General features: G+C 40.7%; 1 protein-coding gene across 15 annotated transcripts in view; it reads left to right on the top strand.

Moving 5' to 3' along the window:
- Positions 1 to 14331, top strand: part of ANKS1B (ankyrin repeat and sterile alpha motif domain containing 1B) — a 1169527-nt gene that overhangs the window by 1095349 nt on the left and 59847 nt on the right. For 5 of the 15 annotated variants that reach the window (XM_068562016.1, XM_068562013.1, XM_068562026.1 and 2 more), the window contains one exon: positions 12053 to 12127. The exons of 6 other annotated variants lie outside the window; for them this stretch is intronic. In XM_068562016.1, coding sequence (XP_068418117.1) covers positions 12053 to 12127 — 75 coding nt within the window. The remainder of the gene's footprint in view (positions 1 to 12052; positions 12128 to 14331) is intronic. 4 more of the 15 variants (XM_068562018.1, XM_068562028.1, XM_068562027.1 and 1 more) reach the window with 1 other exon arrangement.

Below are 14331 nucleotides of genomic sequence, written 5' to 3'. Positions count from 1 at the left end.
AGAGGCTCAAGAGGGAGGGGATATGGGGATATATGTATACATATAGCTGATTCACTTTGTTATACAGCAGAAACTAACACAACATTGTAAAGCAATTATAGTCCAATAAAGATACTAAAAAAAATTTTTTTTAAGTATATATATATATATATACTCTCCCCATGACAACTTTGGTGCTGGAAATTCCAATATGATTATCGTCTTAAGGGCAACATTGAAGTGTTACCGTCTATCCTGTACCACAGTCAAAAAAAAAAAAAAATAGGAAGAAGTAGGAGAATCACTCAGATGGAATCGCTTTTACATTTTGATACTCATCTTACATGTCTCAATTCTTTCATTCTCTGTCAAGTCCATCAGTGAGGCACATTAGATGACCAGGAGTTTGTTCTGACCGACGCCATCAGACCTAAACACCTCCACTCTCTCTGCTAGGGAAGCTGTGACGTCTCCACCTACGCATCATGTGCTGGTACTTAACCAAGGAGAATGTTTCCAATTAAAACCAGACCACGGATTTTTTTTAAAAACATGAACAGAAAGGATCCTATTTTCAACTGAATAAATAATAAATCGGACAATATATAAAAACCCTATTTTAGTGGAATTGACCTTGTGATATTTAGTGGCGCCTTAGGCTGGCTGACATTGAGCAGCATGTTTGCAAAGAGGCACACCAGGCTATCTTTTTCCACTTGTTAAATTTTTGGAATGTTTCTTATTAGATTCAGTCCAGTTCTTGGGTCCACAGGTCAGTGTTGGCTGTTATAATCTGACCTTGATATGTTTTCAAGGGTAGGAGAATTCTCTTATTCTCCTTCTCCTTCTTCCTTTTCTTTTTCCAGTATTAAAGAAAATAAAGGGAAGGTGTTTAATGTCTAGAGGAAATGGGGCTTATTGTGTGGTCCTGTCTCAGTTACTTCCGTTTGTGTATGACTAAAGTAGTAAATCAGTAGGGACTCTTCTGAGTGCATGCAAGTAACAAAAATCCAACTCAAGATGTCTTAAGCAGAAAAGGGCACATATTTGGGTCATTTTTGCTACAAAGTCCTGGTAGCCTGGGTTCAGGTGCTCATATGACATCTTGGTCTCAGGCTCTTCATGTCTTAGCTCTGCTGTCCTCTGGGTTGGCTCTTTTCCCAATCAGGCTTTCTCTACATGAGGGGAGTTTCAGGTCCAATTCCTGTTAAACTTGAACCTGTGAGAGAGAGGGCTTATCTTACCAAGAGTTCCCCAAAAAGCCCCAGGATTGAGTCCCATTGGTTCAGATCAGGCTGGTTTGGATCTTTTATGTGTCCTGAGTTAATCACACAGGAGAGGAGCATGTATGTGCGTGGTGTGTGTGTGTGCATGTGTGTGTGTGTGTGTGTGTGTGAGAGAGAGATGCGATTAGCCAGGCATAGGTCACATGCCTGGAGATGGTTTTAGCTCCACCTGAACCACGGGAACTGAGGGATGGCAAAGGAACTCCTCCTGTGGACAGGCTTTCATGAGCAGAAGTGGCCATGGTCTCTGGGCAGACAGAAATAGCAGTGGTGGGCACCTGAATAAACCCATTCTGACGTCCGAATTCCAAGAATATCTGATGGACAATTGTTATATTACATGGGTATTCGTTTCATTTTTGCATACTTGATTTGATGAGCTTTTTTAAAATACCAGATTTGAAGTAATGAGGTCAGAGTTAAAAATTCTGTCTCTGATATCTGATACCTCTGTAATCTTGAACAAGCCTCTTAGCTACTCAGAGCCTTAGTTTTCTCTTCCTCAAGTGAGATTAAGGCCCCCTCACATCACTGTTGTGAGGCACAGGTAAAGTAGTAGTTGTCACAGTAGTTTACAAACTATGCAGCTCTACATTTGGGTGTTTTTAGAAATTATTATTATTTTGAGATAACTCTAGCTTCCTTCTACACTATGCTTTTTCAACTGCAACTGGGAATAAATGCATTTTAAAGTAAAGCTCATAATATTTAGCTGTGTTTTACAAAACTATTTCTATTTTCCAGCTGGTAAGCCCCAAACTAATACCTTTCCACAGATATGGAAACAATAGTTCTTAGGATTGCAAACACTGTACAGGAGGTTCCTATCTGTGTTATAACCTAGTTAGCATTGGAGCTCTTTGGAGAGGATTTATGGATGATATCCATACTTAAGTACTTTTTAATACTTTATGAGTTAACATATATTAAAAATATGTCATTTTATTGTATATTAAATTTTATTTTACTTCTCTTATAGTAAAGTGTATGAGTGCTACATAGGGGTGAGGCCTGACTCTTCCGTATTTTTTAATTCCCTGTAATAAGCATTCCATAAATACTTGTTGACCAGATTACTTTACACAGGTATTAGGTACCACAAAACCACAGGTTTCCAGGACTCCAGCTTAGACACAAACTGGGATGGTCTCAAATCTTTTAGAGAAACAAACTACCTGGAATAGTAGCATATCACCTGCCAAGCTTAGATCTGGTAGTTGGTTCATCGTCATCATCGTCAGAGCCAGCACTGATTAATACAACTTTATAATGAGGACACTGAGGCTCGGAGACTTAGTGTTGTTGACCCAAGGCCACAGAGATTGTAAGAAGCAGAGCCAGGATTTGAACCCAGGCTGTCTAGCTTCAGAGCCTGTGCTTTAACCACTGTGATGATGAACACCCGGGTTGTGTCTATACCAGCAGACATGACACATTCTAAAAATTCTAGAACCCCAAAAGGCTTCAGTGCAATTTTTTTTAGTCCTTTGACAAATTCTGTTACTAATATCTAATACTTTATGTAAATGCAAAGTTAGTAGAGAATTGAACCTCTAAGGTGGTGTGGATAAACGTTGTATTTAAAGAAGATCCTTTGCTCTTGACATCCAACTTTTCATTCTTTACAAATCAGGGGTAGCAAACAATTGCTTCACATAACCAGTTGTGAAATGATGTGACCCCCCCCTTTCTGTATCAGTCTCTACTTTGAGGCTTGAATATAGTATCACAAAAATTTATAGAAACTTGCAATATCTACATGCATTTATGGCTAGAGGATTCTTTTGTGCCTCTGTTAACGAAAAGCAGAGAACTTTAGGGTGGGAGGGGGCCAGAAAATGTGTCTTGATGCAGCACCCCTTCTAATACATCCTTAATAAACAGCCACAAGTTTATTCCTGAACTTGTCCCTGTAAGGCAGCCCCCACTTTGTGAGGCAGCCAGCCCCATCATCATCGGAAAAGTTCTAATTAATAGAACTCTTGCCTTATATGGAATTGAAAGGAGCCTCCTTAAAGCTCCCATGTAGTTAGTTAATGCTATCTTCTGAAAACACGAAGAATAAATCTACTCCCTCTTGCTGAGAATAGTTCTTTAAGACTAAAGACAATTTGATGTCTTCCCTCCACTATATTAACCACATCCACATCTTGCCAGTGTCATTCTGATAAGTGGGACGCAGGCTACACAGCGTCCGGATTCCCCAGCTCTGGGCATGTCTGCTTTGTTGATGTTCATGCTTAACAACATTGAGATATGGTTAATTCTTACTGAGCTTTTCTTTATGGAAATGTCCCAGCCTTTATCAATGGCCATGAGCAGTGCTGTGTGTGTGTGTGTGTGTGTGTGTGTGTGTGTGTGTGTGTGTATTTTACCTTAATGCAGGATTTTACATTTATATTATTCCTTTCCAGCTAAGACAGTTTTATCAAGTTGTTTGTCCAGTAATCCTATTATGTCAATGCCGTTTTAGAACTTGGTCAATGCTCAAAGTATCAGTGATCCTTCCCAACTATGTAATATGCTGATTTTAAAAGTGCACCTCAAAAAAGTGTGCCTTTCAAGTAATTCCTCCAATGTATTGATTTCAGTGCTGAGCAAGGCAGAACTGAGGAAAAACCTGTGTAGCCTTCTACCAGAGACCTCTTAGGTTGGCATCATGCAAGAGGATTAAATCAACCAGACCTTGTTTTCCCATACATTCCACAAGGAAAAAATGAGGAAATAGTGCAGTCTCAATAAACATCATTGAATGAATGGCCTGTCCAATACCTCTTTTTTTTTTTTACCAGAGGCAGGAACCAATGTTGAGCATATAGTTAATAAATGGGATTAAATTTTAAAAATGACATCGTCGATTTACAAGAAAGGAAAATATTTTAAAGAGATGTTACAGGCAAAGAACAATTAATACTTTGCAAAATCGAATTTCTTTGCAGCAGTTCATGTTATGATAAAAAAGCTGATCGCTGCAGTTCTGAATGAGTGATTAATATTTCTGCTAATGGCCCTGAAAAAATGTTTGTATCAAGAGTGGTGGCATCCAAACTTTGAGGGAGAACAAGTAAAATAGCCCATATTGCAAGAAACAGCGTGATCCCAATTGACTTAAATTCCCTGCAACATCCAGGGAACCTGGGGAGCTGAACAGTAAGATCTGGATTGTAGACAGTGTTCCATTTTTTTTCCTCTGCTCTGTTTTTTCTTTTCCTGTGAAGAGATTTCATAAATAATTGTGTAATGTCATTTAGGGCTACAACTGTCATATTAGGGAATGCAGGTCATGTATTATCTCTACAAATGAATAACAGGTCGCATAGCTATAGTTCTCTCCTGTTTTGGCTGCTGAGAGCTTACTTTATGTGCTGTCAGTAGCAGAATCAGAGTTTACAGGGAAAGAGGGAAGAAAGACAGTAGGGGGTGGAGAAGAGGAGGGAGGAGGGGGGAGGGAAGGAGAGAGGGAGGAGTGAAGCAGGGAGGAAGTGAGTGAGAGAAAGCTGTAACTTTGGGCAGGCAGCAAGTAATATCAGAATTTGTATCATGTCAGCGTACTTATGATGAGACCGAATGTAGTGTTTACTTCCTCCCACTTTTGCTAGATTGATTCATGCCGACGCCAGCAATAATGGGTCACACATGGAAAAACAGCTATTGGCCTGGCTTTTCACTTCCAGCAGGTGATTACCAATCTGTCCAAGAATTTCCCTGATACGGGGTCAAGGTCACAATCATGAAGGTTTGAGAAGACTGCTCATCAGAAAAGTGAAGAAATGATGGGGAGCAGGAGTTTTTTAACCCAGCATTCCCTGCAAATAAAATAGTTGATCAGAAACCTTTTACAGAAAGGGTCAGTGGTAAGAAACCCTGAACTTGTGACGGTCACAGCGTAGTTGAAGAGAAGAATCACATATGGTTGTTAGAGAGTGTCTACACATTGCAAGACTCACCCGTGAAGAGAGGAGGAGGATGGTTCCCACGTCTACAATGGTGGGACAGAAGAAATAAGATGCTGGCCTGCGACTTCTGGGTAACTCAGGAGAGACAAAAGGTTCTGATTCTGATTTCCAGGCAGGGTTTGGTTAGTGCCTGTGGAAGAGGAGGCGGCTGTCGCTGCTGAAGAAAAGATGCATACGCGGTGTTTGGTGCATTGTTCCTTGACTGATGTGAATTTGTCTGACTCCATCCTTTGACAGATCTCATCTCGTTTTAGTCTCTGCTCAAGGAGGCACTGAGTTTGCTGGCTGCTGACCAAGGCTTCCTTTGTTAGGGTGCCCTTTTTTCTTTTGCCTTTGAAGCGGTTTTGTTCCCTCTTCAAGTTTGTTTTTGTTTTATTTTAGAAGAGCTGTCATCCAAGAGAAGAAATGGACTTCATTACTCTTTTAGCTTTCACTCTGAACCTTTCGTATTTCTTGTTGGATGCTTTCTGGTCAATTTCTGAACACCCCAAAGTGTGAAAAATTATGACAAACATAAGGGAGAAACAGAGGAAAACCATTTTTTTTTCAGAGCTAGAACAAGGCAGAAAATTTCATCTCTGATAGAATCTGACCAGAGGGCTCTATTCATACAAGCTTCTTTATTAAACTAACTACACAACATCGGCAGAATCCCGAAGGTTTTCAGAGCCTAATTGGTATTACTGAGTGGGCGGAGCTATCGCCCACTTGCTGCTTCCAAGACCCACCATCAGCCTCTGAATCCCAGTTTACTACATACTGGTCCTGACAAAGGAAAATGGATCATGTCCATAGCAATCCCTATTCCATAAACGTTGACTAAAAGCAGGGCTGACCCCTAACTCACTTTGCGACCCATGCCTTGTACCCAATAGATGAGCAGTAGTTACCTCTGAATGAATGTCAGGGTGCCAGGAAGACAGGTTCTGATGCTGTAAACTTTTTTCCCCATTTTCAATTTGTGCCTGAAAGAATAATCCCTTTGCAGCGTAGAAAGCATAGACTTAATTTGGATATAATATGCTGGGCTTTGGGGGAAGACTTCTCTGAGAAGGTGACACTGGAGTAGAACGTGAGGTGAGGGAGCTGGTCCTGCAGCATCTGGAGAAGGGGAAACAAGGGCAGAGGCTTTGAAGCAAGAGTGTGCTTTGCTGTCCAGAACCGAGTGAGCAAGAGGGCAGAGAGGTAAGGGCGGGCATGGGAGCCAGAGGATGGAGATCCTTGCAGGCCATTATTAGGACTCTGAATTTTCTTCTGAGTTAAATGGAGCAGAACAGCATGATCTGGCTTTCATTTTAAATGGATCCTTTGGCCTGTTGTGTTGAGAGTAAACACTAAGGGGGCAAGGATGAGAGCAATGAGTTTGGAAACCTAATGGAAGAATCCAAGTGAGAAAAGGTAGTGACTTGGACCAGGTAGTGATAGGAGGGTGAGACGATTTTAGAAGTAGATTCAGTAGGATTTGCTGCTGGAATGAATGTGAAATGTGAGCAAGAGGACGACCCCAACTGGAAGAAGAGGGTTGCCATTTGGTGAGATAAGAAAGCTTATAGGGAAGGTGAGGTGATCCGGAGCTTGCTTTGGGGCATTTAAGGTTAAGATACCTCTTAATCATCAAGATTAAGAGAGGTGTTAAGAAGGCAGCTGGATGTCTGAATCTGGAGTTCAGAGGAGAGATCTGGGCTGGAGACATAAATTTGGGAGTCAGGACAGGATGAGACCACCTGGTAAAGCCAGAGAAGGAAAAAGGATTGAGGACTGATGCTCCAGGGACCAGAGGATGATAGGAACCAGCAAAGGAGGCTAAAAAAGGAAGGAGTGATCAAGTGTCAGAAGGTCAAGGAAAATGAACAGTTGGATTTGACAAAATGAAAAAAGCAGTTTCGGCAGAGTAGGCTCAGGTGAGGACAGGAGAAGGGGAAGCAGAGACCATATAGATACTTCTTGGGGGGATTTGCTTCTTAAAGAACAGGAATTGGAGCAGGAGCTCAGGGAGAATGTTGGGTCAAGGAAAGGGGCTTGTTTGCTTTTAATGGAAGATGTTTCAGTACTTACAGGCAATGTTCCAGTAAAGAAGGGAAAACAGACAGCGAAGGAGAGAGAATTTATTGTAAATTACTGGGTTGCCACCAACTGAGCAAAAAAGAAGTCAACCCTTAGGAGAAAGACTTTGGATATAGGTAATATGCTTTTTAGTTTGTTATTAGATTTGAATGCAAATGTGTTGTATTTTCTGAACTGTATTCGTGGTAACACGAGATACGTAATGGTAACAATAGCAATATGTGTGTTGCATTTTAAGAAAACATTTCCAGAGTCAGGAGAGAGGTCTGAACTCAAGATAAAATTGTGCACCTCTAAAAGTGTGCTGACTTCATCACCAAAGAAATAAACATTAAATTATTGATATCTCAGTTCTAAGATTGCTATACCTTTACTTAACCCCCATTTATTTGGATTTCATGGTAATTCAAGTTCAGATCAACTAAATTAACCTTCACAATGTATGAGGAAAAGGAACTGAGAGAAAATTAATAAGCAAATGAAATTGTAAAGGGTGTTTACCATCCTTTTACAGAATTGTTTCCAGGCTCGTACAAGCAGCTCTTTAGCATATAGGTGTGCCTCTCTCTTCAACAAAGTCAGCGGTGCTTTTTCAGCCTTTATCAGGAAAAACGAGACCATCTCTAACAAGAAGTCTGCAGGGTTAATCTCTGGTGCATTTTGCCAGAAGTATGTTGGCAGTGATGTAGTTTACTGAAGGCACAAGTGGCAACAACAAAGTAGATCAACTAAACGTGATAACGAAGAGCAGTAATTAATGTTCCTATGGTGCTTGACCATTTGCCAAGAAATATTGAACACATTCTGTGATTCCATTCACTCAGTCAATACGTTTGATGGCTTCTGTATTCCAGGTCCTAGAAACATAGATGTGAAAAAGTTGCCTCTCGCGTGAAGCTTAGCACGAGCCACACGACAACCTGATGAAATAAGTAGGCCAAGTGCTATTATTATTCTTCTTTACACATGAGGACATTCTAAAGTTTAACTAAAACTTAGATTTAAATCACTTCTGTTCTAGGAATTTGGGCCCCAGATGAAATTTTCTCACTGCTATTTTCTTTCTCAAAGCTTTTGAACACTCTGTACTTCAATGCATGTTGTACCCTGAAGTATTATCTTCATAAATGTAATGAAATTCTGCAGGGGAAACTCTTTTGCATTTAAAAAATTCATTCCAACACTCAGCCTGGTAACCATGTGTCTAGAAGAAGAGCCATTTCATGTTATGAAGACACCAGTTACAGCTGGTCTACTTAAGTTACTGCTCTTACACGCCTGGTAAAGTCTTTGCTACCGTCAGAATTACTGTGATGTCTGACATGTATCAGCTTTTAAAAAACAATCTCCATAACTAAAATACAATTAACTGCCTTTTTTTTAAACTCTATTTTTTAAATCTGACTTTTTACCATTTGCATTGAGGCACATAGTTATTGGAAATGAGAGAGGATTTACTTTATCAAGTTTGAACATAGCTTATAAGTGAAAAATAGTTGTTGTAACATCTTTAAAAGGTATATAAGCCACGTGGGAACTCTCTTCGGTGTATATGACTAGAGGTGGGTTTTATTTCTTCACTGAGAAAATCTTTCTTTTTAATTTTTTAAAATAAAAATAATTATGGCACAAGATTTTTTAAAATAAAAATAATTATGGCACAAGATTTTTTAAAATAAAAATAATTATGGCACAAGACCCTCTCTTCCCTCCTTAACTCTCTGGTAACTTCTGTGACCGTTGGAAGATAGATTCATGTACCAGGGTGCTAAGGGGGAACTTGCCTGTAGGTACTAAGTATTGCACGTTCTAAAGAGAGAGCTGCTGCTAAGGGAGCCAGACACCCTACTTGGAGTTTACCAGCAGGTGGTGGATCCTGCCCTGCACAGTCAGCCTCCTGTCCGCAGAGGCACAAGATTGGTGCTGGGGGCCGGGGGGGCAGAGAATTGTCTGAGCCACTGTGGAAAGAACCGAGGCTTCTCCTCCCTTCCCATGGGAGGGGAGAGAGCGCATCCCCGTGCAACCCAAGCCTAAGGAGAAGGTCTCCAAGAGGAACGCTCACCCAGAGTGGGGGAACTTCTGGGAGCAGATGCACATAAACCAACCTGCACTGAGGAAGAGAGAACTGGAGGGAGATGTCCTGGCAGAGAGGAGGGTTGGTCCCAGAGCAGGCTGCTCTGCATGGCAAGGATGTATGTATGTGCTGTGGGTGAGCAGTCAGGAGGCGGGACTTGTGCACTCTCTCCTGCATCCCGCCCAAGGGGCGTGCACGTGTCCTACCTAGGAAGGCTGGGTGGGGTTGGGGAAAGTCAGGCTAGAGCGAGATTTCTCACATCAGGGACTGTGCAGTAGGGACACCCCTCCCCAGCAGAGACCTCCAGAGAGCCTCCACAGATACGGTGGAACCCAGGGCGGGGCAGCTCCTATAAGAAGGATCAGAGACCAAGTTAGTGTTACCCTGAGAAGCAGTGACAACCAGCAGGGAGAATTCAGCCACTACCAAGTAAGAGAGAGGCCCTTGTCCTTCTCCTGTATCCTCCGCCCCAACTAAGTGCATGAAGGAGGTTGAGCTTGGCGTGGGGGGCATCCAAGGAGGACCATGCCACCCCACCTCGGGTTTCTTTAAGCCTCAAGACTGGCGTGTGGTGGGGAAGGGCACTGTTTGAATCATAAATGATATTGGAGTTTTATAAAAACGAATTCTTCATAACTCAAAGTGACCAGGAGGTCATGCAGGCTGCCCAAAATGTCACTTAGCCTGTTGCCCACCAGGGAGGAAGGACTGGGCATGGCCCATTTGGGAGGAGTTGACTGGAAAACAAAACTTTAAGGTATTTGAACCCCTGTGGAGTTGAGACTGTTCCATGAACTGGCTCCATTTATATATATTTGTTTCGGGATTAGCAAACAGCCTCCGTATAACTGAATATTCTCTCCGTCTTCTGGGGAGGTCAGTACTGGGCTGGCGTTCCTCCCTAGCCATCCTGGCAGGTTGACACATTGTGACACTTCCCTGTGTGACCACAGCAAGCCACTTAACCTCTCTGAATGTCCTTCTCTTCATCTGTCAGATGACAGGTGATCCCTGGGTTACTTCTAGCACTAAAAGTCTGAAAGTTGTAGAAGATGTAATTTCTGTAAAAGAACTATCTCAGAACTGTGGGTGACAGTGCTTTAAGGGTATCCTAGAAGTATGTTTGGCGCCAGTTAAGATGGTAATCCTGCTGAAGCATGGAATTAGTATATTTAAGTCAGATGACAGCTATTGGAGACGAGGCTGGGGGTTTAATGGCCCCAAGACTTAACTTGTTAGAGATTTAATTTTTGCAAAGAAGGAAGGGGAAGATGCCCCTGTGGAGAAAATAGCATGAAGTTTAGAGCAGAAACTGAGAATAGCGGAGCTGGTTTAATAGCAGAGCTGGTTGGAGGTGCCTTTTGGTCAGACCCCAGGTATCTTACTTTCTTAACGGAATGCCAGTTACCTGACAGTCTGTCCCCAGCAAGCCATCCAGATGACAGAAGGGATGGAAAGCAAAGCTGTAGGTGTGTGTGGAGCTGCCTTTGGAACTGGAGAGAGAGATGTTAAATTTCTGGTGAGCGTTTCTGGGAGGGTGGAGGTGGGGGAAACATTTAGCCAGGGATAAGCTTGCTTTTCCAGAATGCATTTGCTGATGATATTGTGCTTTGCTGGGTTTCTAAACTGTATTGTGGTTACGTTCTTATCTCCTTCCTGCACTGATCTTTGTGCACTCTGCTTGTGAATTCTGGGGATGTTCACAGTGCTTGGCTGAATAAGTTTAGGCGTTCTGCCATTTTCTGTGATTCAGTTTCATGGTGTCTTTTAGATGATGGAATTCAGGAAAAGAACTCTGTAAAGGTCAAGCCAGGAGTCTCGTTGGTTTATCTGGTGGTTTCTGCTATAACTCCTGGGAGGGTGTTGGTTCATTTGGCATTTGGTTCTAAGCAAACGTTACTGCCTTTTAATAATTGTTGGTTACTTAGATTGTTAATGGTGTGGGAGAGAATCCGAATCATGGAGCAGATCCATTAGGCTCACAAACACCAAATGGCGTTCCCCAGAGTTTCTGGTTGAGGGACGGAGCTGAGCTTCCCGACCCCAGCCCCTCCCTGCTGTGCCTCCTTGGGGCCCCTCCACCACCACACGCTCCCTCTGCTGGGCAGCAAACTGACACTTCTCCCTTGTTAATCACAGAGCTTTGCTCTTGAGAGCTCTGGAGGGGAAAAATCTCTCCAGGTTTATCAACTTGAGCAATGACTAAATTAGGAAAGTCATTTTATTGCGTTGTTTGCTCTCAGTCATTTGAAGATAAGAAAATAAAAGTGTTTGACCTGTGTTAAAGATTTTTTTTCCCATCCTTCTTGAACTTCATAAAAATATTTATCCTCTGAAATAAATGACATGAAGAGCGAAGGTATTTCCATTCTCTTCGGCAAATGTAAAACACAGTTTGCTTTTTCCAAGATGTGCGTGGATCGGTAATTACCCTTGACATAATACTAATGCATAAATGGTCTTTTTTTTTCCAGCCAACCCAAAGATGTTTTTAGGCAAAAGAATGACTTGAAAGTCAATTATTAAACCTCGGGCACCCTAAAAGGTTTTTTTGGTGTTTTGAGTTGTTTTTTTTTTTAAGAAATATGATTCTTTGCTTTTTATTATTTTCCTCCTTCCCTTCCTTGATGCTACCTTGGTAGCTGCTGTGTTTTAAATATTGACAAGATGAGATAGTTTTCTGTTTATATCAGCAGTCGTCTGTCTGTGAAATATGGACGAATCAGAACGCTGGATTTCCTTTCTCAGCCATCCATCAGGTTCATAATGTAAGGTTACAAATGGTTATTTTTCTCTTCCTGAACTTAAGCTGTGTCGTGTGTTGCAAAGTGTCGTCAGTAGCTATAGGGACCATGTCCTGGCAATGCAGAAAATTTGTGATGTCTAACAACTCCTGAGATTTCTTTTGTCTCTTATACTTCATTCACTGTGCCTTGTGACTAGTTAACGTGCAAACATTGTCCTAAAATAAGAAACATACTTGGTTTTGAAGTCTACAGTTAAAATCTGTCCCATGTGAGTTTGGCTTTCATCCCAGGTGTCTGCGTTAACTTGCTTTTACAGGAAAAAGGAAAAGGGTAAATTGATATATATATACCCATGTATATATCAGTGTTATTCTTCCCCATTTTGTATTTCCCATGTTCATGGGCTATTCAGTCCTTTGTGCCTAACAATTCTCAAAGGTTCATGCACTTTACTTGTGAGAAATATTTGAGTATGATTTGCATGATATTATATATAAGTTTTATGCAAATATGGGAGGAGTATAGCCAGGAGAGGCACCATTACAGCTACAAAGTGGTTCTCAGCCTTTTTCTTTTTTTTCCACTTGACAGTACTGAATTGGTCTTTGGAAAGCGTGTGAAATCATGACCTGTTTTACTCTGAGCTGCTTAATATTCAAATATTCACAGTTCACCTTTGCATACTTTTTAAAAATTCATTTTTGTTTGGAAAGTAAACATTTTAATGTCTGGGTTTTTTTTCCATTTTGTGTTTTAAAATACAAGTCTATTTTCACACTCCATTAAATTCCTCTTATTGGATAGCCTGCTGTCTAAGAGGTTGAGACATTTGGTTGAGAATCACTAAGCAGAGCTCTTGGGGTGGCATGCAAAGGGCCTCTTTTGAGGTGCCATGTCAGGCACACCCCTCCTCCTGTGCATGGGAATTTCTGGCACTTGGGGACCACAGTGTCTATGCGTTGCCTGGTACTGATGCGCCAGTGACCCTCGCAGTTCCTCCTGAACACGTAAATTCTAACCAGTGCTTTTCCGTGTTCAGAAGTGGCCATCTCTGCTCTTTATCATCAAAAGGAACAAATTCAAGATAACCAGCTGCATTTGCCCAAACCAGCATTCTTTGTTGTTGAAGATGTTTTAAAAGAACTGCAGCAACATCTTGCTTTCACGTGTGTGTGAATGTTTGTAGGAGACCTTTCCTTACATTCACATCCAAATACACGTATACATATTTATAAGTACAGAGCTATATGTAGCCCTCTTCAAAGCTGTAGAGATAATGGAAAGTAAATGTAATCACATATGTCATACATGTTTGGGTAGCCCACCTCTGTTATTTGTCAGAATTATTGAAAGTGAAACCTGAAAATAACAGGTGTCATTTAAAATCATTTTAGTTTTTCATTAAGTGTTCTCAGTAGAGAATAATGTTTGTTAATATTCAGATCTAAATTTACAAGCAGGTAGGTGGGAGCAGTTGCTAGTAGAAAAGATTTAAAAGCTTCTATTAAAAAAATCAATTAAATCCTAATTTTAAAAATTCTTTAAAGAATAATACAAGGCTTGGAAAATACCATATCTTCCTGTTCATGTTAGAAAACTAAGTCATAATCATAGCTTTTAATTATCTACTGACATCCTTACAGAACTTTTTTCTCAAGAAGTAAGTAAGAATGTAGACGATGTTTCCCCTTTGTATTCTCAGAACATACAGAATATGTGGTATCCTCAGTTTGCATTTTTGGGGATAGAGAGCTATATGATATGATGTTTTAGAATTATATGTCTGGTGCACATGAACTAAAACCTTGCAGTTTTACCACCTTTTGAAATAATGAAACGATTAAAAGCTACATTTTAGAATCCGCCATCCAATAAAAATCTATGAAATTTTGCAATTTTTTTTCTGTTATAACTAAATTCAGTTAGCGGTTTTATACTTTTCAGCTGGTGGTATGAGACATTTAATTTAATTACATTATATTGGGTATGGCCCAATTATAATCCTTCAAACTCAGCAGGCTATGAATTTCTAGTTGGCAGTTGACAAATACCTATTAAGCAGAATCAATTCTCCATTTAAAACTTTAATCCCAAATTATGTTCTTCTTTCATATTGGAAGGTTAATTTTTATTTGAGCTTGAAGGGATAGTTAATAATGTACATTTTCCTCTGTTTAACTGATATATATTAAAGGAAATAAATACATACATATATGCCAAGTAAA

This window comes from Eschrichtius robustus, chromosome 13 (assembly GCF_028021215.1).
Source record: "Eschrichtius robustus isolate mEscRob2 chromosome 13, mEscRob2.pri, whole genome shotgun sequence".
In the NCBI taxonomy this organism is placed as follows: domain Eukaryota; kingdom Metazoa; phylum Chordata; class Mammalia; order Artiodactyla; family Eschrichtiidae; genus Eschrichtius; species Eschrichtius robustus.
The sequence above is the reverse complement of the archived record's forward strand: the minus strand, read 5'-3'. Positions and strand labels throughout refer to the sequence as shown.